The sequence below is a fragment of the Staurois parvus genome, unplaced genomic scaffold (genome assembly GCF_062004578.1).
Source record: "Staurois parvus isolate SC_StPar_1 unplaced genomic scaffold, SC_StPar_1.0 ptg000021l, whole genome shotgun sequence".
In the NCBI taxonomy this organism is placed as follows: Eukaryota; Metazoa; Chordata; class Amphibia; order Anura; family Ranidae; genus Staurois; species Staurois parvus.
Window position 1 is genome coordinate 10,540,639 of NW_028317817.1, and position 23,599 is coordinate 10,564,237.

At 41.4% G+C, this 23,599-nt stretch overlaps 1 protein-coding gene across 7 annotated transcripts in view; it reads right to left on the minus strand.

Moving 5' to 3' along the window:
* The window catches only part of RARB (retinoic acid receptor beta), a 960,987-nt gene that overhangs the window by 109,993 nt on the left and 827,395 nt on the right, over positions 1–23,599 (minus strand). For 5 of the 7 annotated variants that reach the window (XM_089690941.1, XM_089690911.1, XM_089690926.1 and 2 more), the window contains one exon: positions 4,936–5,007. The exons of the other annotated variants lie outside the window; for them this stretch is intronic. In XM_089690941.1, coding sequence (XP_089547067.1) covers positions 4,936–5,007 — 72 coding nt within the window. The remainder of the gene's footprint in view (positions 1–4,935; positions 5,008–23,599) is intronic. 7 annotated transcript variants of the gene reach the window in all.

Sequence of the window (23,599 nt, forward strand, 5' to 3'; positions counted from 1 at the left end):
GGAGGGCACTGGAAGAAGGGGAGGATTAGAGAGGTCAGGATCAAACTGCATTTTTACACAATGCAGAGGATTAACCCCTTAGGTTCCACAGTGAGTATAACAAGCATTCTTTACACTTACTAACCGCTCTGTATCTGCCACCCCTCTCTGCCAATCCCTTCACTGGCTTCCAATTGCCCAACGGATAAAATTCAAAACACTAACACTGACGTATAAAGCCATTCATAACACTGCCCCTAATTACATCACCAACCTTGTCTAAAAATACCACCCAAACCGTACTCTCCGCTCCTCGCAAGACCTCCTACTCTCTAGCTCCCTTGTCTCCTCCTCCCATGCTCGTCTCCAGGATTTCTCAAGGGCTTCACCTATCCTCTGGGACTCCCTACCCCAATCCATCAGACTATCACCTACTCTGCTCACTTTTAGGTGCACTCTGAAAACCCATCTCTTCAGGGAAGCCTACCCCGACCCCAGCTAATATTGGAATCCTCTACTCTTCCTACCACTCCATCCCCCACAGCTAATTGCCTCTTGTACCACTATCCCCTCCCTCCTAGATTGTAAACTCCAAGGAGCACGGCCCTCTAATCCCTCTTGTATTGAACTGAATTGTTACTGTACTGTCTCCCTCCTAATGTAAAGCGCTGAGCAAACTGTCGGCGCTATATAATTCCTGTATAATAATAATAATCGGATGGTAAGGATATTGTTGGGCAACTGCACAGCATCCTTGTTTGCTCCTCCCCTGCCCCTCGCCATCAGCAATGGGGTCACTATTGCTGAATGAGGGAGGGAAACAATGCAATATTAGTCAGTACCATGGTGCAAACGTGTTTGCTTTGGAAGAATAAATCACTTCTAGCATTGGGTGTCCTACATGTGTGGAAGTCGCTGCGTTATGTAAAAGTTTAGTTTTTTACATTTTAGAATGGGGTGTATAATTATGGGGCAGCACAGTGGCTAAATGGTTAGCACTTCCGCCTGGCAGCACCAGGGTCATTGGTTCGAATCCCAACCACGGCACCACCTGCCTGGAGTTTGCATGTTCTCACTGTGCCTGCATGGGTTTCTTCCCACACTCCAAAGACATGCTGGTAGATTAATTGGCTCCTGTCTAAATTGGCCCTTGTATGTAGGAATATAAGTTTGGGACTGTATGTGAAAGTACAATATATATATGTAAAGTGCTGCATAAATTGATTGCGCTATATAAGTACCATAAATAAAATAATTTAAGGGGTGCCTTGAATTAAAAAAGGTTGAGAACGAGATGAGGGTTTAATACTACTTTAACTACGCCCCTAGTTCCGTTCATTTATGTTTAGGGACAGAGATGTGCAGTTGTACTTTCACAAGCATTTACAAATATGTGATTATTGGTCCTGATTTGTAGACTCTAAGTGCCGGTTTACACTGCTGTGAATTTTATGCAGATCAGATGCGTTCAGAAAAGCATTGATTCGCATGTATGTCAAAAAGCATCATTTCCAATGAGGCCTGTTCACATATATGCGGTGCAAATCTGATCCAGTCCAAAAAAGGGTCCTGTATGAGTTTAGTGCAGGTGTGGTGCGAATTTCATCTCGACGCAGAAATTGCATTCAATTTGCACCTGTCACAGCAGAAATCACCGACTGTGAAACCGCATTAGATTTGCACCGCATCAGTGTGAACTGGCACTTGAAGATAAAAATGAAGCAGTCTTCAGTTTGACCAAGAGATTTTGAAATGCTGGCATCTTACGCACAACAGGATGAAGGTTATAATGAACTATGAAGCCACAGTTTAGGTGATTTTCATTACATTTAATTCTAATTTCCCATACATTAATATCACTATCACAGTAAGGCTGTTGGCTGTTGGGATTACAGCGTAGCCTTATTAGCCAAGTGACAGCTTCCCTGAAACGACTTAGCTCAATAGCTCTCTGCTGCTTTTCGAGTACACACATTATTTAGGACAATCTTATGAACTGCTGCCAAGGACTCCCAGACACGAGGAAATGATTCACCCGGGAATCACTTTTCTGCTCATCTGCTGTTGCTACTACTCTCCTTGCAAATCCTTTTCTGTAAAACCTGATCTGAAAATCCAAAACTCCCAAACATATGACAAAACAAACATTTTCATATATTCTGTTCAATGCTTCCAGTCAGCTGCTAACTGTAATCGTCTGTTCTTTCACCTTTCAATCTATTTAGACATATTCCATTCAGGCGCGGACTGACAACTCATGGGGCCCCCGGGCAATGAGGGATCATGGGGCCCCTGTGTCCTCGCCCCCACACTCAAACTACACCCAAAAAAGCATATGAAAGGTACCAGGGGCATCCCATGGGGCCCCTTACTGACCCCAGGCCCTCGGGCAGTGCCCGAGTGCCCAAATGGTCAGTCCACCCCTGATTCCATTAGGTAATACCGTATTTTTCGCTCTATAAGCGTAATTTTTCGCTCTATCTACTTTTGGAGCGAAAAATACGGAGCGAATATAAAGCGGCTGGTCCGGTATTTCCACCGCCACCATGTCAGAATACCGGGCCGGCCGCTCAGCTGTTCTCTGCGGCAGGAACTCACCTGTTCCTCGATCCAGCACTGTAGTCTTCCCGCGCCAGCTTCTTCCTGCCCCGGCATCTGTGACAGCCGGGTGCCCACTGCGCATGCGCGAGAAGGCTGCGCTTTGTGAACGGTCTGGTGTCTTCTGGGACACATGACAGGTCCCAAAAGACGCCGGGCCATTCACAAAGCGCAGCGCTTCTCGCGCATGCGCAGTGGGCACCCTGCTGTCAAAGTCGGGTGCCCACAGTATAGGAAGGAGAACTCCGCGGAAGTGGGAGCGGGTACCCGTCAAATTCAGGTACCCGCTCCCGCTCCCTCCCTAAAGGTCCGCAGTCTCTGGTCATCTCCTTTACTGTCTGCAGTCTCTGGTCATGCCCTGTACTGTCTGCAGTCTCTGGTCATCCCCTGTACTGTCTGCAGTCTCTGGTCATCCCCTGTACTGTCTGCAGTCTCTGGTCATCTCCTGTACTGTCTGCAGTCTCTGGTCCTCTCCTGTACTGTCTGCAGTCTCTGGTCCTCTCCTGTACTGTGTCCGCAGTCTCTGGTCCTCTCCTGTACTGTGTCCGCAGTCTCTGGTCATCTCCTGTATTGTGTCTGCAGTCTCTGGTCATCTCCTGTACTGTCCGCAGTCTTTGGTCATCCCCTGTACTGTGTCCGCAGTCTCTGGTCATCTCCTGTACTGTGTCCGCAGTCTCTGGTCATCTCCTGTACTGTGTCCGCAGTCTCTGGTCATCTCCTGTACTGTGTCCGCAGTCTCTGGTCATCTCCTATACTGTGTCTGCAGTCTCTGGTCATCTCCTGTACTATGTCCGCAGTCTCTGGTCATCTCCTGTACTATGTCCGCAGTCTCTGGTCATCTCCTGTACTATGTCCGCAGTCTCTGGTCATCTCCTGTACTATGTCCACAGTCTCTGGTCATCTCCTTTACTATCTCTGCAGTCTCTGGTCCATCTCCTGTACTGTGTCCGCAGTCTCTGGTCCATCTCCTGTACTATGTCCGCAGTCTCTGGTCCATCTCCTGTACTGTGTCCGAGGTCTCTGGTCATCTCCTGTACTATGTCCGCAGTCTCTGGTCATCTCCTGTACTATGTCTGCAGTCTCTGGTAATCTCTTGTACTGTGTCGGCAGTCTCTGGTCATCTCCTGTACTATGTCCGCAGTCTCTGGTCATCTCCTTTACTGTATCCGCAGTCTCTGGTCATGTCCTGTACTATGTCCGCAGTCTCTGGTCATCCCTGTGCTGTCTGCAGTCTCTGGTCATCTCCTTTACTGTCTCCGCAGTCTCTGGTCATCTCCTGTACTATGTCCGCAGTCTCTGGTCATCTCCTTTACTGTATCCACAGTCTCTGGTCATCTTCTGTACTATGCCCGCAGTCTCTGGTCATCTCCTTTACTGTATCCGCAGTCTCTGGTCCTTCTCCTGTACTGTGTCCTCAATCTTTGGTCATCTCTTGTACTGTCTGCAGTCTCTGGTCATCTCCTGTACTGTGTCCGCAGTCCACTGGTTCAGAATATTTTTTTTCTTGTTTTTCTCCTCTAAAACCTAGGCGTGTCTTATGGTCAGGTGCGTCTTATAGAGCGAAAAATACGTTATATTATTACTTAGGTTTAGGTAAGAGTCTTAGTTAAATACTGTGCTAACCTTTTGGAATATGGATATCTGAATTCAACCATAACTGCAAAATACACGCATCTTCAATGTCTGTATTTTGTTATGCTTTCCAGGGAATACTAAATTGTCAAATGTTTTTTCTTTCCAAAATATCAAGAAAAAAGATCAAAATGTAAAATCATATATTTATTTCTACATTGAATTTATTTATTTATTACAGGTACTTATATAGCTCTGTCAATTTATGCAGCGCTTTACATATATATTCACATCAGTCCCTAACCCTCCAATTACCTCTAGCCTACTCCTATTAATCTGACCAACCTCAAAGTTTGTAAACTTAATTTGTGAAGATCTACACACATTAAGCCTATGGTCTGACTTGCAGTTGAGGGTAGTAAAAACATGTAGTTGAGCTATGTTTATACAGGTCCACCCCCAACTGATCCCCCTTAAGCTGCAGTGGCTGGGGTTGTACACATTTCAGTCGTGATGCTTGGCATTGTGACACAGCAAAAATTAGCCACCTCTCATGCTCAGCAGGTGAACGGGGCCACACTGCAACTGCTTACAATGGCAGTGCAGCATTTAGGGGTTAAAACAGGCACAGAGGAGGCAATATAACACTTCCTTACCGCCCTTAACCACTTGCCTTCCAGAGGATTTACACCCCTTCCTGACCAGGCCATTTTTTGTGTTACGGCAATGCATTACTTTAACAGACAATTGCGTGGTCATGCAACGCTGCACCCAAATGAAATTTACCTTCTTTTTTCCCCACAAATAGAGCTGTCTTTCGGTGGTATTTGATCGCCTGTGTGGTTATAATTTTTTGCGCTTTAAACAAAAAAAAAAACGACAATTTTGATCAAGAAAACTGTATTTTGACTTTTTGCTATTAAACATGTCCAATAAAGAAATGTAAAAAATCACATTTCGTCATAAATTTAGGGCAAAATGTATTCAGCTACATGTCTTTGCTAAAAAAAATCCCAATACCTGTAAATTAATTGGTTTACATGAAAGTTATAGCGTTTACAAATGGCAGTATATATACTGGAATTATTTTTTACTAGTAATGGCGGTGATCAGCGACTTATAGAGGGACTGCGGTGGACATTCTGACACTGGGGGGAACTGACTTGGTGTCACTGACATCTCCAGTGACATCAATACAGTGATCAGTGCTAATAAAAAGCACTGACACTGTACTAATGGCACTGGGCAGGAAGAAGTTAACATGTAGGGCAATCAAAGGGTTAACTGTGTGCTGTTTCACATTATGTGCTGTGTGTGCTTTCAACTCTAAGCACACTGCTTTGTATGGCTCTGCTATGCAGAGCCATACAAAGCAGTGTGCAGGAGCTGACAGGGGAGAGAACTCTATTGGTTACATACAGTTATCTCCCCGTCGGTAATACTTCGCGATCACCAGGTGCCAACGAGTAATCACTGTCCGGGACCCGGTGATTGACAGCCGAGGCCGTGAATGGCGGCATGGGCAGGGCACACGCCCTTCTACCCAGAACTGCAAAATCATGTATATATATATATATATATATATATATCATCATTTCTGCTATAGGGTGAATGGGAAGTTGTTAAATATGCCACAGATTGGTGGATGATGAGCCCTTACTTCCTTGAGTTCTATGGCATGTATTCACTACGCTCTTTGAGTAAACACTGCTGTGTATCAGAATTCCCAGAACTGCAAAGGTGTTGAGAGGAGGAGTTTTTAAGAGGTGGAGTCAGCACAGGAATCACAGCAGCAAGGTACCATGGGATATGTAGTCCTTAGAAATTGAGAAAAAAAAAACAGTACAGGAAGCACTACCAACATTAAAGGAGATTGTTCAAGTAGGCTTATATTGGATCTGCAAAAATAACTTTTGTTGGTATTGTTATTACATACAGTAGCTAATGTTATAGAATGAATGTGTATGCCATGACCATAGATAACTTTTCATTTTGGAATCAATGGCCATGATCGCTGATCACCGCCATTACTAGTAAAAAATAATTCCAGTATATATACCGCCATTTGTAAATGATCGAGTGTCAACCATTAGTTCTGATGTTAAGAGATCACTGATAATGTTCTTGTGTCCACACAAGTCCAACTTTCTGTCTAATAATCTTACTTTCTGTCTACTTGTAAATCTATGGGTGTGTAATTATGGCCATCACAAAGATTAAATATAGCTCTCAGAGGTGTTTCTTATCTTACTAGCTAACACACAGGAAATATCTGAAAGCCTAATCTTTTTCAATTTATGTCCAAGTTTTCAGTCACGTTCAGCAAACTATTATACAGTATAGTAAACTTCAGAAGTACTTTTTTGCAACTTATAATTGACTGTGGCAGATGGAGCTGACGTGGACCTGTTTTTAAAGTTAAGTGAACCATGGCAGGGGAGTACAAACATTACTTTATATGAGGCAGTAGGGTAGCACCAGCTGAGCTTTGCTTACCTTGTAGCAAATAAAACCAGGAGCTTGCTAAACACTAATGTGCAATGAACTCTGTAGGTCAGTGGCATCCAAGCTTTTGAACATTGGGGAACTGGAGAAAGTACAGAGAAGGGCAACCAAACTGATAAGAGGCATGGAGGAGCTCAGCTATAAGGAAAGATTAGAGGAACTGAATTTATTCTCTCTTAAGAGGAGATTATGGGGGGATATGATTACCATGTATAAATACATCAGTGGTTCATATAGTGAACTCGGTGTAGAGCTATTCACCCTGAGGTCATCACAGAGGACAAGGGGGAACTCTTTACATCTGGAAGAAAAGAAATGTAATCTCCAAACACGGAAAGGTTTCTTCACAGTGAGAGCTGTGAAACTGTGGAATAGACTCCCTCAAGAGTTGTTTCTGGCCAGCTCAGTAGATTGCTTCAAAAAAGGTCTGGATTCTTTCTTAGATACACAGAATATAACTGGAAACTAACATTTATAGGTAAAGTTGATCCAGGGAATATCCGATTGCCTCTCGGGGGATCAGGAAGGAATTTTTTCCCCTGCAGGAGCAAATTGGATCATGCTTTGCTGGTTTATTTGCCTTCCTCTGGATCAACTGTGGGTATAAGATTATAACTTTTTTTTTAATGGTTGAACTGGATGGACTTTTGTCTTTTTTCAGCCAGACTAACTATGTAACTTTCCTGGCCCACATTGGAAGAAGAGGAATTGTCTTGGGCCACACATAAAATACAATAACAATAAGAATAGCTGATGAGCAGAAAATGTCAGGCAGATTGTAAGTTAATGATCACTGATATAGATAACGTAGCTATCTGGGTAATAAAACTTCATTTTTTTTTTGTAATATTTTTCATTATAAAAATGAAAGAGGGCAACATAAAACTAGTGCAATATTTGACTGTTTGTAATAAACTTAACACATCAATATCTGGTTTGATGGATGTATCAGCAATTCTTAATGAATTCTCAAGGTGCTCATCAGATATTTTGTTTCTAATTTTGCCCTACGTGTGCTTCATCCTTGAACAGAGCTGCTCACAAATATAGGTGCTGCAAAAAACGAATGACATGAATAAAGCGAGATTGTGAACAGTGGGATATTTTTCTTTGGGAAGATAAAACTCATAAAAGTCCAGTAATGAGACACTGTCAAATTTTTCTTCCCCCGCATATACTGGCTAAGTGTAAATGCATTTTTAAAAAAAACAAAAACAAAACAAAAAAATCGACATTTTTAAATACGTTTACAATTTTGTGTTGGACTGCATTCATAGCCATCTTGGGCTGCATGCAACTTGTGGGCCACGGGTTGGACACCCTGTAGGTGTTCACTTTGTTTGGATCAATGCAATGCTTACACAGTAGGCCAAGTTTGAGAAACCAGGTCCTGAACAAAACCAAACTGGTTGGGTATTTTCAGTTGATTTGGTACCACTTTCTCTGATCAGATAAATGTTGAAAAGGTGGCTCTGTAACAATGAACACATGTCTGCTCTTTGAAATATCTTTATTGGTTTTCAGGGAAAGTGAGTGCAACAGCAGTTGAATCAGGCAAACGAGCAACGTGTATGGTAAAACTCTGGACAAATTGACAGGAGACTAAAGTAGGTAAATTCTTGATAGACCAGCTTCCAAAAGTGCTCATTTTATATCATTTCATCAAACACAATAAAAGTTTAATAAATGTCCAGCAACATTTAGAATTGAAGGTTTGACTCTGTAAACTGGAATACAGTTGCCACCCTAGCAAGCAATATTAAAGTGCTAGTAATTCTCCTTTAAATACTACTTTGAACACTGCTTTTGAAATGTCGATAAAGCTATTCAACGCTATATATACAGTACATGCGTTACACTGCAAATTTCAGGGACTGTGGATAGTGATGACCTTGTGAAACCAACTAATGGTGGACATAAATCATTAAAATCAGGCTGCTACTGTAAATATTACCTGATGTTACAATGAGTATTTCTCTCAGTATCAGCCAAAAGGGTTACTAAGTTTACACCTAAATTATGTTCCCATACCTATCCATTTCTGTTTGTGCCAGTCTTTCTAGCTAATCAACTAGTTATGTTTGATGCAAAGATATTATTCCATTTATATTCATATTGTGAAGGCATATTTTAAAATATGTCATTATGCTGATTCCGCTGGATATACTAAAACAGCAACTACTTAATTATTTTGATTTACTGTACTGTGTTAGATAAGATAAATGTTTATTTTTTGCATAAACTGCCATATTTCAGTTCCCTTTTGCACACTTGCAAATAGTTTTAATAAAAGAGCACGCCGGGGTAAATCTGTTACATTCCTGCTGGCTTCATCAGATTATTGCTGAGATTTGTAAGTAAAAACCATCCATCTGGCCTCACCAGCCTTGCTTTTCCACACACTCAATACTACAGAAAATTAGATTATTCTGATTAAAACAAAAAAGTGAAAAATGCACCAAACATTTCAAAGACCGATAATCCATCACTATTCCCAGCCCGACTGTAATAAAAATAAATCAGAAGCCGGCATGTTTGAACCTAATTTTTTAAGCATGACATTTTCTTCTGTGTTTCTTTCTTAAATGTCACCACATTCTACGAGACTGAGTGATTTTGTCCCCGGGGATAGTCAGTCATTTCAGAGTCTGTGGCTACAACTCAACAGCCAGGGCTCATTCTGTTCCTCAGACGTCACGTTCATCAAAGGTACGACAGATCATCATCAAAATGTTAATATCAAAAGAAGGCAGTACATATGGCCTATTAAAGGGTCATCAACTCAGGCTAATGAAGTAGCCTAAACCTACAAGACTTTTATCGGTTAACATTATTTTAAAAAAAGGGGAATGTGAGTAACAAAACATAAAGCTAATGATGATCTGGTGGACTTAATGACCCTAAACTATCACACTGACCCATGCCCTTTTGTTCTCTCTTAACCTCTTCACGTGGGCCGCACACAAATGTGCGGCCTCCCGGTGTCTGGGCCTAGACGCAGAGCGGCCACACATTTGCGTTCTATTAAAAAAAAAATATGTGCTGAGAGCACATAAAAAAAACATATGTGCTCCCAGCACACATGTCCGGTACTCACGGAAAGGTCCCGGTCTCCTCTTTCGATCGGGACCTTTCCCTATCATGTGACCGCCGTGATGGCGCGTCATGGCGCTCACATGATCCCTAAACCACGCCCCGTCCGTCCCGCCTCCTGAAACTCTTAAAGGGCCGGGAGGCGCCCGGTGAAGGGGTTAAGATTAGTGGTTCTTGTAATGGCTGTACGTACTGGGCACACGAATTGCTGTGTGTGTAACAGCCATTTTGTCCAGTCACAAGTCTCCTATGCCATCTTGTTTTAAGAAGGCATAGATCAGTGACCCACCCTCCCAACCTTCCCCCCTGTCCTTCAGTTTATACAATACACAAACTGTTAACTAACACCAAGACCTTGTTATCAATCCATGGATCAGCACACAGACCTTGTCAGAGCTGTAAACCTTTAATTGAGCCCTGGCAGGAAGCCTGTTTCTATGGACCATAAAACACTCTACAGATTAACACTTCCCCCTGACCTGTCGTAAAACAATGACAAAATCCATCTGTCCTGTCACACATGAAGTGCAGGGCAATTAAAGCTCTAGGAATGCATAGTGTGCCATAAAACGTCTACCCAGAAAGCAGCCTGGCATCTCTCTGAGACTTCTGCCAAATCCAAAACTTAACAAAATCCACACACAATTCATGAAATGCAACAGGAACAAGACACATTAATATTAAGTATATATTTTAATGTGGAATATCATAAAGAGCAAATCAAGGTCATACATGACTACGTTAGCACATACAAAAGGGGAGAAAGCAGTCTCCTCCCTCCTGGGAGACAGACCCATCCCATTCCTGGACACGAAATATAATTTTGAACAATAATCTATCAGTTTCCAGAATGCAACCTATACACAATGGAAGATATTAATATTAGTAAAAAACTGTGTGTAATGGAGGGCAGTCAGAAAATGTGGTGACCTCCCAGCCACCATCCCTTAAACCGGGTAATTGGTCAGATGATTTCTGGTAATACCCCTTCGACAGAAAAGGAAAATGTCAGGACCCTTTGATAGCTTTAATTTTACCCACAACGAAGGAACATCTATCAAGGTATGAGAGCCAAGAACACCATGCTTATTGACTGAACTCTGCAAAAACCAAGGACTTTGCAAGTATTCTCCATTTCAATTCCTTTTTAATTCTCTGTTGCTTTATGGTTTCTTTATTTCTTTGTAACATCTTTTTCTGTAAATATTTTATTTGCACCATTTTGACCTTTTCAGTATTACCCCATTTGGAAAAGTGTTGAATCCCTGTCTCTTGTAGAGTGCTACTGTATATGATAAATCTATGAATATACCTGTCTTGTGGTGACAGTTTGTGTTACAGATGTAGTTGTTATTGCTAAGATTATGAGTTCCTCCCTCTCAGTCAAAAGTTAGTGGTGGTAGCTTACATAGTTAATTGCTTATTAACCTAACCAGTGACAATCATTTTCAGGCTGCTGGCATCTAGATTGTGGTCCCGCGAGCCTGAAAATCTTTGTGCAGGGTGAAGCTGAGAGTGGCATTGTTATGTAAGTGACAGAGCGGTGAGATTGGCCAGTCCTTTGTCACAAGTTGGTGAGAAGAACAGGGGTCGGGCACTGCATTTGTCACAGTAAGTACTGGAAGGATCTGACATCACTGATTATTTTCTTTCATCTCCCCTTTTGATGGACATGGAGTTGTTCACCTGAACCAAACGTTCCTGTTTCTTGAGTGCTACATGGCCAATTGCCCTTCTGTACCCACACTAGTACTATGGCTATGACCCATCAAGAAACACCTGTTATGAGTGCATTGTCCCTGGTATGGTAAAGAAAATATGTAAATAACCATAGAGAATTGTTTCTTGAATTCAAACACTAGGATTCCCTTCACTAGTTTTCGAATTTTAAATTCTAAAGCACCATGTACCTTTTTGTTCGCTTTTGGCAACTGAACGTTGAAAAGGTTAATGAATCAGTGGAGGCAAGTAGGCAGTAGGCAAGTAGAGTAGGCAAATTAAGGAAGGCCATACAATATACATTTTTTTTCAACCAACCAGCAGGTTGAATGGAAAAAAAAAGTGCAGATTCCCCCAATCACACATTCGAGGTGGATGGGAGAATCACTCCAGTTGTGCTACTGTGTTCTTGGGAGCCTTCCTCTCATCAGAAAACATTGATCAGTGTTGCCTGCTATAGCTGGCACCACTGTTCGTTCAGATAAACCCCAACAGGGTGGTTGTACAGAAGTCGATCGATGCACAACCAGGGTGCCCATGCATGGATCGAAATTCGTCCGGACCCTGCTGAACTGGCTGAATTTTGATCCATGTATGCCTGGCTTAAGTGTGCTTGGAACCAGGATCAGATTTCAGCAAGTTAGTTCTTCCCTATGCAGATGAGTCTGGACTCGTAAATGAACATACGTCCATCTCTGAGGCCACACTTCTTTAGAACCAAAGTCTTTCATCGGTGTTCACTGAAAATTCTGCCTCGGGAGAGTACCCCAGGTACAATAGGTCACTGTGTTAAGGAAATGGCTAATATATCACTGAACTATGTTGTAATTTTGATTAATACATTGCTGAACTAAATTTGAGCCAAAATTTAGACTGTTTTCAATATTATATCTGAGATCACAGACCCATACTTCTGGCGCTGGGCCATTATTTGTTTTATTTCAAACAATCTCTATCTCGTGTCACTTCCTGCTTTGACATTCAAGGCAATAGATGGCACACGTATATTTGTGTCAACATTGGTAATATTCCCTGTTGCAGTTCACAAGCTTGGTGCTTTGGCTGCTCAACCCTTCGTAGGGATTGTTCATATCTGCGTCAAAACCCTGTGTTTAGACGGCATGTAAAGCCTCATAACCACCCTTCAATTCCTGCTATGAATATTACAATGGGCACCACACAGTGCAGTACACACAGGTTCGGTAGTATTGTGCTGTGTTAAAAATGAATGTGGAACTTCACTCTCTCAATCAACATGGACTATTTCCAAACCTTATGCTGCTAGCATTAGTACATAGATAGGAAAGTATATCATATTTACTTGTTTTAACCTTTTCTTTTGCATTCCTTCATTTACTTCTTGGTTTTCATGCCTAGGCAAATGATGTCATACATCCCAGGTGTCTTCAGGAGGGGAGGGAGGTTTCTCAGCTCAGCCAATGCCAGAGCTAAGGACAGATGGATTCCAGGAAGTAACTGCTACATGAATCATCTGCCTTTACTCAACATGGCCACTGACAGAAATGCCAGGAAGTGCTTTTCAAAATTATTTCTCAGCAAGATAAACAATGGAGACATAGATGGATGGTGGAGTTTGTTTTACATATTAAAAATGAATTATAAAGCATCTTTGGTTTGTGGTGCTCAGATGCAGTGCAGTTCCACTTTAAGCAGCATGTCGCTTTCAGGAGGCATCTGTTCTTATCAGCCGCCTCCAATAATTTGAATGGTATAACTGCACCTTAGCCACACCTATTGCATTTAGAGCCCATTAATGAAGCATTTATAAAGTGTTAGCTGGGTGCTAGGGAAGGGGACAGTGGAGGTTCCTGTATCCCTGCATGCACTGAGAAATAATAGAGAACTAAGACAGAGCTGGTTGTATAGAGCAGTCGTGTGGTAAGAACCTTTGCTTCTGCATTCAAGTAAAGCATCAAGCCAGCCAGCAATACTGACAGTGCCATGCAGAAGCAGGGGCATTGGGCATTATTGCCAGAAGTAAAGTTTTAGTGTCAGCACAGTGTCAGTGCAAGCAAGTGTCGGCACATAGAAGTGGAGATGACAGCAAGTGTCATGAAGGCTCATAGAAGAGGTGGACAGTGGGCAGAATTAATACCTGATATTGTGAAAAATATCAGCTATGGAATACGTTCACTGCCAATCACACAGCAGGGGGACTTGATGGGGTAACTGTCTTCAGAATCGGCAATAAAGAGAATACTTAGACATGATTTACCGGAAAGCTAAAAGAAGACATTCTTCTGATGACACAGGATGCCGCATATCAGTTTTAGCTCACATATTTCAGGGTTTAACAATCTCAAGAAGGGCATCAAATGTGGACATCTTCATATGTGTATAAGCAAAAAACTTTCTGGGTACGAAAGCAATTTTTAGTTAAGATTATGGAAATGCCCCGTGGAAATTCTCTGCAAAACTATGGGATTCACCCAATACTGGTTACCCTCCTCTTTTTCCATTGGGCTATTTGCTCCTTGAGCATCTTGAGCTGGACCAAGCCAAGTGTCAAAGAGATCAAACTATACAAATCCATCTTGCAGAAAATTCAAAAAAAATAATATACAAAAACCACTTGCGCCTATAGATAAATAAATGCCGAAAAACTATTGTGCAGCTGCCACTTCTAATCCCAAAAGGATATAAACAAACATGTACTACCCTTGGTGCTTGCTCCCTACCACCAACAACAACAAACCTTGTGCTTAACTCATATACCCAGTGACTTTCTTATAATTTGTTCGGTATCATGTCTCTCATCTTTCTCTTGGCAATGCCCCATAGATTCTCTATGGGGTTCAGGTCAGGCAAGTTTGCTGGCCAATCAAGCACAGTAATCCCACGGTCATTGAACCAGGTTTTGGTGCTTTTGGCAGTGTAGGCAGGTGCCAATTCCTGCTGGAAAATGAAGTCAGCATCTCCATAAAGCTTGTCTGTGGAAGGAAGCATGAAGTGCTCCAAAATCTCCTGGTAGACGGCTGCGTTTACCCTGGACTTAATGAAGCACAGTGGACCAACACCAGCAGATGACATGGCTCCCCAAATCAGCATAGACTGTGGAAACTTCATACTGGACTTTAAGCATCTTGCAGTGTGTGCCTCTCCATTCTTCCTCCATATTCTGGGTCCTTTGTTTCCAAATGAGATGCAAAAGTTGCTCTCATCAGAAAAGAGGACTTTGGACCACTGAGCAACAGACCAGGTCTGTTTTTCTTTAGACCAGGTAAGGCACTTCTGACGTTGTTTGTTGTTCAGGAGCGGCTTGACAAGAGGAATACGACATTTGAAGCCCATGTCCAGGATCTGTCTGTGTGTGGTGGCTCTTGATGCACTGACTCCAGCCTCAGTCCACTCCTTGTGAAAGTCCCCAACACTTTTGAATGGCCTTTTCCTGACAATCCTCTTCAGGCTGCGGTCATCCCTGCTGCTTGTGCACCTTATTCTTCCACACTTTTCCCTTCCACATAACTTTCTATTAATGTGCTTTGATACAGCACTTTGGGAACATCCATCTTCTTTTTTGCAATTACCTTTTGAGGCTTTCCCTCCTTATGGAGGGTGTCAATAATGGTTTTCTGCACAACTGTCAGGTCAGCAGTGTTTCCCATGATTGTGATTCCTACTGAACCAGACTGAGAGACCATTTAATGGCTCAGGAACCCTTTGCAAGTGTTATGGCTTAATTAGCTGATTAGATTGGGACACTTTGAGCCTAGAATATTGCACCTTTTCACAATATTCTAATTTTCTGAGATTGTGGATTTGGGGTTTTCCTGAGACGTAAGCCATAATTATCACAATAATGACAAATCACAGCTTGAACTATCTTGCTTTGCATGTAATGAGTCTATCTCATATATTAGTTTCACCTTTTAAGTTGCATTACTGAAATAAATTAACTTTTGCACGATAGTCTAATTTTTCGAGTTTCACCTGTATTGCCATATAAAATACAATTGGAACATCATTTGACCATCTGAAGAGGAGGAAATAATGGAGAGAGGTGAAGAATAAGGAGGTCCTGGGGTGACCACAAAGGGCTATATGTCTTTTCCTGTTGTACAACAAGGAGGTCATTGGCTTCTCGTGAGTGAGGAGAGTATCTTGACCATTGTTGGTGGATCATTTGGCAGTGGGAATAGTGGAATATGAAATATTTCTCACTTTATATAGATTTTATGTTAATATAATTGGTTTTGAGTTTATGGACTACGTATAAGTTTGGGACTTTGCACTTATAATATCACACGTGTTTTGCACTATATTTAATCGTATTTAAAATTATAAGAAAGTCCATGGGTATATGAGTTAAGCACTAGGTTTGTTGGTGGGGAGCAAGTGCCATCAGTAGTGCATGTTTAATTAAAAAAAAATGTCTGCTATCACACCAAAACCTAACCTGCCTTAAAGCAGATCATTTCCTCTACATCATTATCCCTTTAAGCACTTTTAAAACACTTTCATGGGTGTTTTACAAGCTTTTTCAACACTTCAAAAACACATCATAAATGCTATAGGAACGTTAATGAGCATTGCTTTGGCCTTCATAATAAACAAGCTCTGATAGTGGAACTTATACAATTGAAATTCCACTTCACCACTGTCTGCATCTGACTTTTTTCTTAACTGCTTTCCGATCGCCCTAGAGCAGATATACTGCTACAGAGGCGCCATGGGAGCGCAAAATCACGTATATATACGTGATTTCGCATTTCCGGGTAGGGGGCGCACATGAGCCCTACCCACGCTGCCATTCGTGGCCCTGGCTGTCAATCACTGGGTCCCGATTACTTGCCAGCGCCCGGTGATTGCCAAGCATCTCCGACGGGGAGGAGAACTGTGTAAACAAAACAGTTCTCCTCCCTGTCAGCTCGTGCACACTGCTTTGTATGGCTGTGCAATTAATTTACACGTTTTGGGATTTTTTTTAGCAAAGATATGTAGCAGAATACATTTTGGCTTAAATTTATGAAGAAATTTGATTTTTTTAATTTTTTTACTGGACGTTTAATAGCAAAAAGTAAAAAATATAGTTTTTTTCTCAAAATTGTCAGTCTTTTTTTCATAGCGCAAAAAATAAAATCCGCACATGCGATCAAATACCACCGAAAGAAAGCTCAATTCGTGGGAAAAAAAGGACGTGCATTTCATTTGGGTGAAGCGTTGAATGACCATGCAATTATCTGTTAAAGTAACGCAGCTCCGTAATGCAAAAAATGGCCTGGTCAGGAAGGGAGATAAATCCTCAGGAGGGCAAGTGGTTAAATGCGCATCAGATTTAACTGAAAAATATTCTTAAATATCCTGACATAGATTAATCACATCATGGACTAGATTTTGTAAAAGAGACAAGTGTTGTAACTCTATAAATATCATTCCTGTTCTTGATAGAATTATTATTCCCATAAGTAGCCTCAGTGCAAACATTTCCCTAGTGTGCGCCTCACAAAACTAAAAAGTCCACAAAGCCAATGCAAAAAGCAAAAATTTGTGAAAATTACAACAATGTAAAGCAATGAAACAGATTTTAGAATGGTAGTCAATTTGTACCTTGGACTGATTGCTATGCATAACATTGCTTATCTCTTTTAATATATGCTAAACGAGCATAAAAGTATAAGCATAATATAAAATCAAAAGTTCTACAAGGTGTTTTCTGTTGTCTCGCCTACGCTTGCATGACAGGTTGACTTTTCTGTTACTTGGCTCTCCTCTGATTTAGCAGAAACAAGATCATGGTATTAAATGGCAAGTCACAGTAGTAATTAGGAGGTTGGCTTAAATGGTGCCTTTTTGTCAGTCAAGGTCAATCTGCCTCAAATCCTTATTTGACCTGGGTCTCATATATATTATTTATATTACTTTCCACAGCCTTGCACTTTTGCCAGCACCTTCAGGTTAGAGTTAAATCCTTTAACATGAAGACATGAATATGATTTAGAGGGTAGCAATATGGATGTAAGAGTTTAACTTGTTTCTGGGAAGTTCCTGAGATAAAATGAGGCTTTTAACTTGTGATTCAGGGAAAGGCTTGCTGGCTTCTAAGGCTTCTATTGAAGTACTTGCAGGGGAATTTCTTCTTGTGAGAGAAGCAGCAGCTCATCACATGGAGTTAACTCCATAAAATAACGTTTTCTACTTGGATTAACTGACCCAGTTTTCTTGGCTCAGAAATGGAAACAAAGGCTGTAACTTGGAAGTCAGATGACGTCTGAAATGGAGTAAAGAGGTTGTGTGTTTTGCGTGGCTTTCTAGATAAGAAGCTGTCCTTTTCTATCTGATACCTTCGGGATCCATTCGGGAAAATAAATTCAAGGCTGCAAACAGTAGTATGAGATAAACAGCTCAGTATGAAGGTTACGAGAACGATGAAATACCACAATTTACTGTATTATTTTAGCTTTTTTTGTGGCCCTTAGACTTTTGCGGTATAGTATTATAGATTAGCTATTATTACCTTATTTTACTCTCCTTGTGACATTATCAGTCAGTGCATACTTGGATATATGAAATTTAATGAAGAGCTAAGGACACATGCAAGCCTAAGGCTACGTTCACACTAGTGTTGTGTGCAGGCGGTAGAGAGGCGTTTGGGAAGCGTTTTTACCGCTTCCCAAACGCCTCTGCCAATTATGCACATTACAGCACATGGTGCTGTTCTAACAGGAGCGTTTGCGTCGCGTCGTGGCAAAACGGACGCCACTGGTCGAGTCAGGAGGCATTGAAGCCTCCTATTCTCGTCTATGGTGCCGCTCCACAAACACCCAGCCGGCGTTTGCAGTGCGGTTGCGACGCGGTTGCGGGGCGTTTGCGAAGCGGAAACACCACTCAAACTGCATTATAGGCGTTTGTGGGGCGTTATTAACGCTCGGCAAACGCCTAGCAATCGCCGCTAAACCGCGCATGCGGCATTTGCAGAGCGTTTGCCGAGCGTTAAAAAACGATCTGCAAACGCCGGACCAACGCTTGCCAAATGCTATAGGGGCGTTTGGCAAGCGTTGGTAAAACAGCCAAGTGTGAGCGAGCCCTAATAGTTGTAAGAAGATTCTTCAAGGTCCACATCACTCCTGCATTCAGAACCTAGCGCATCTCATTTCAAAAGCATGTAAACATATTAGTATCTTCATAATCTGTTCCATCAACAGTTCCAAAGCACTCCTTCTCTCCCCAAACATAAACAGATTAAATGATATTTACATTCTGGCTTCTTTTCAAAAGTCAAGAGCAAAGCCAGTACATCTGTCTAGTGCTCATCTTGGCCACTAATGTCCACAGCAAAAAGTGACATATGATTTTTTTATATAAAGGGCAGAGGTGTTTCTGGTTTCAGACAAGAAGCACTCATTGTTTCCTATAGGCTGGCTGGAGGTGGGGAGATGACATAGGAAGCTGCAGAGCTGTTTTGTAGCTAATTAACAAAATAATGGTTCATACACATAATAGACATAGAAGTGCAAACACAGAAACCTGGAAAGTTATATTCTAAGTTTGCATTTTAATAAAAACTTCTATACTAATTCTGCAGATATAATTTGAGTAAGTCTCTTGCTCTCTAGTTCCCGTGTCACCTCCTCTCATGCTGGCCTCCAGGACTTCTCCCGAGCTTCTCCCATCCTATGGAACTCCCTACCGCAATCTGTCCGACTGTCTCCTAACCTATCCACCTTTAGACGATCCCTGAAAACCTTTCTCTTTAAAGAAGCCTATGCTGCTTCTACCTAGTAAACCGTCATTTATTTCCTCCATCAGCTCATCCCCCCACAGCTATTACCTTTTGTATCACTCAACCCTTCCTCCTAGATTGTAAGCTCTAACGAGCAGGGCCCTCTGTTTCTTCTTGTACCAAATTATATAGTAATAGTAATGTCTACCTTCATTTTGTAAAGAGCTGCGCAAACTGTTGGCACAATATAAATCTTGTATAATAATAATAGCCAAAACATTTTTTTTGGATAGAGTAGAGTAGGACTACTTAGAACCTCAGTCAAGTTTTTTTTTATTTGTCTGTCTGTGTGTCGCATTGGTGAGATCTCCCCTCACCTGTGGGCCACATTAACATTATGGTTGCCCTCAAACAGCTGTTTTTATCTGTAAGACTACCCCCCCAGTATTAGAAGTCAAGAGTTCCCCACCCTCCTTTAAATCAGAGTGCACCCGCTATACCTTGTGCTGCTGCCAGGAACAAACTGGACAGAGCTGGGTAGCAGAATGTGCAGGGTCTGCAGGAGGACCAAATGAGGGCAAGAGTCAGCTGCCAGAGTCTACAGATTGCTGAGACCTGGCTGAGACGGGGGGGGTGAAGGAGGGCTGCGACTGCATGGAGAAGTGCAGGATCTGTAGGAGGAGTTATGTCCTCCTCTCTGCTGCCAAGTGCTGAGACAAGGTGGGACAGAGACAAGGGGGTGCCACAGCTGCAGGAGAGTTATGAGGGCTACATGAAATGGCCTGGAAGCTAGATTCGGCCGGGGGCCTTGTGTTTGACACATGTGCCCTAGAGGAAAAACAGAAATGGAGAGAGTAAAAAAATGTTTCTAAAGTGACAAAGCTGTCAAAGGAACAAGTATTGTCATAATAGAATTCCCCCCACCTACTATTCAGGTGACAAAAGCCAAAGGTTTTAAAAAACCTCACAAAGATTTAAACTCTCTCTCTCTATAAAAATAAACAACACATTTTAAGTAAGAAATACACTTTAAAACTCAGTATTTAAAAATTAAAAAGTATTCATTCCTATATAATAATGTATATGCTTCTAGTTTCTGCACCTTTAAAGCCATGATATTTCAGTAAGTTCCTTTAAAGTTAAAAAGAAAGTTATCCTGTTGAAAAAGAGGGATCTGGCAAAATCAAATGCAGAAAAACTGCCGATGGAGGGGATTTTGAAAAAAAAAAACACGAAAAAAAAAAAAAACACCACAACTCAAAGTCTGCGATATACACCTAAAAAGAAAATAAATATGACATTGGCTTGCAAAAGACTGATAAAAAGATTCTTTTTGATATCAACATGAAAAACTGCAGCACTTGAGATAGAATACCTTTTCTTCCATATACTGTAATGTGCTCCTCTTCACTCAGTGACCTCTTCCAAGTAAATTTACCAACCGCTCACCAAAATAATAAACTGCATTATTCCAGAGGTCAAATTTACACACAGTAATTCAGGGTACAGCAAGATGCGAGACTCGGTGAAATGACAAACTTCCACCACCAGCACCCTGTGCTAATCAAGGCTTGCCAGAAAAATTGACCTCAATTGCCAGAGGTCAATATTCACTCTTGTATAGTATAATCCTCATACTTTGATATTTCGGAAACACCAGCCATTGAGCTATCCAAGGATGATGATGCGCAAAGGTTGATGTATAAATACCATCCAAAAAAATACATAAAAATACACCATCAGTGTGGACTGTATGGATCAATGTATTAAAATATATTAAAAATCATAAAAATAATATACAAAAAATGCCATAAGAATAAAATTGAGCTTCCAAGAAATCTTCAAATGGTAGCACCAAACCATAGGCATGTGTACATGCAACCTATGTAATGTAATGGTGTTGGTGTCCAAAGCTCCTTCTGATGAGTTCCATCACAAGAGGACATGTTTAGTGGCAATGCCTCTGAAGACGTCCTCTTGTGATGAAATGATAAATAAATATTTATTGTATTGAGATCTACATTAGATACTGCTCCATGTTCTACTAAAAAACACCTGTCACTGTAGCAATATTTAGGTTGTCAATGCTAGCCTCTTCCTAAAAAGTGCTAGATTCCTAGTTGTTTCTGCCTTCAGTAGCTCAATAACTCAGGAAAAACGTGTGAAAGTCTAAGAAAAGTCAGAATTCCATATCTTTATACTTGTTACAGGTCAGATATTCAGAGCAAGGGAAGCCTACACATTTTTCTTATGACAGGTTATCCTTAACATTAACCTAGCTAGCCATGAAACCAGAAAATAGATTTTAAAAAAGCTTTCTCCCCCACAGACTCCTGGGTTGGCAATGCTGAATTTACCAAATCAAAGCTACTTTCATCAGGCCTAATGCAAGTTTCTAGATCAGTGGTAGGCAAGCTTTGGTGCTCCAAATGCTGTGGAAGGTCAAGACCCAATGGACTCTGTCATCCATAGGAATGACTGTTAGAGGCAGATGAGTGATGGGATTTAAAGTTTCAACACAGCTGGAGTGCTAAACGTTGCCTACCTTCTGTTCTAGATACATCCTAACCTAAATTTGCCCAGAAGATTGAACCCAACTTTAAATGCAGGAATGACCACACAATCATATTTTCTTTGTCATTGGAAATGCATGCAAATAAGGATAAACCATATAAATCTTTATTTGCTATATCAGTTATTTTCAGCAATGACAGCTTATGAGATATGCAAATAACAGTCACGTGGTGGAAAATAATCATTATGGCAACTAACACATGCATTACAGTATAGGGCAGCACAGTGGCTAAATGGTTAGCACTTCCGCCTGGCAGTACTAGGGTCGTTGGTTCGAATCCCAGTCACGGCACCACCTGCCTGAAGTTTGTATGTTCTCCCTGTGCCTGCGTGGGTTTCCTCTGGGTACTCCGGTTTCCTCCCACTCTCCAAAGACATGCTGATAGGTTAATTGGCTCCTGTCTAAAAATTTGTCCCTAGTATGTGTATGTATGAATGCAAGTTAGGGACTTTTAGATTGTACGCCCCTTGAGGGTTAGGGACTGACGTGAATGTACAATATATATGTATGTAATGCACTGGGTAAATTGATGGTGCTATATAAGTACCTGAAATAAATAAATTATAGTGAAGTGAGATCGCTGTCACAAATTGCTACTAACAACCCAAACACAAACACCAGTTGCTGCACTAACTGAGCTGCTGTTATCCCTCTGGACTAAATGTATGGTGGTCCATTCTTGTGATCTTTGATCTGAGCACACTAATTTCTGAAAACAAAACAAAGTATGACATTGTAATTGTATGCCTATTTCATCCACAGGCTCTCTCAGTAAAGTGTTTGACCTTTGCAGACTTTCTATTTGTCATTTTCCAAGTCACTCTGATTCATTATGGCAGTGTCTCCTGTCTCAAGTCAAGCGTTTGCCATCAATATATTTAAATATGTATATAAAAATCCTCCTTTTTGTGACACCATTAACATTTTACTACAGTATCATTTATGCCCTATTACACTGAACAGATTTTTGATAGCTACCTAAAGTGCCCCGAATTTATATCCTCCTGTCACTTTCAATAAAATCTCTACCTATTGCTTGGTGCTATGGTATCCTAAGACTGAAGACAGATGTCCAGACTTCACTCAGTAGTACCCATTTTATCAAATATATATATATATATATATATACACGCAACATGTAGAAACCCAGGATATACAATGCTGAAGAAATATTAAAACTGTAACTGAATGAATGATTACATGTACCCTTAAATACTAAAGTGGATCTAAAGTCTCAAGGTTTTTTGGTAAGGTAAAGGTAAAGCTCAAGGTAAAAAACCTTCTCTGTGCAGCATCACCCCCAGCCCCCCTAATACTCACCTAAGCCCTCTCTCGATCCAGCGATGTGCACTGGAGTATAGGTTATCCGGGGACTCCCTCTTCTCATTGGCTGAGACAGAAGCAGGAGTCAATGGCTGTCAATCACAGAACAAATGAAAAGAGAGAGGAGGTGGGGCTGAGCCATGGCTCCCTGTGTGAAAGGACACACGGAGCAGCGGGTGCCCCCATAGCAAGCTGCTTGCTGTGGGGATACCCAACAGTAGGGAGGGGCCAGGAGAGCCTGCAAGGGATCCGAGAAGAGGAGAATCCGGGTTGCTCTGTGCAAACCCACAGCAGGTAAGTATAGACATGTTTGTTATTTTTTCTTAAAAAAATTAAGCCTTTAGAATCACTTAACTAGCTGTCATTCTGACCCTCTTGCTTCAGGATTTAAGCTAGGTTCACACTTTTGCAGATTTAATGCGTTTTCCAGTTTGTTTGATTTCCTGTGGATCTAGTTCACATATGTGCGTTTTGAGCCAATGCATTTTTTGGAAAGGGTCAGGGACTTTTTTTTTAATGCAGCAAATTGTGTTTTGCGTGTAATAGACTTCAAT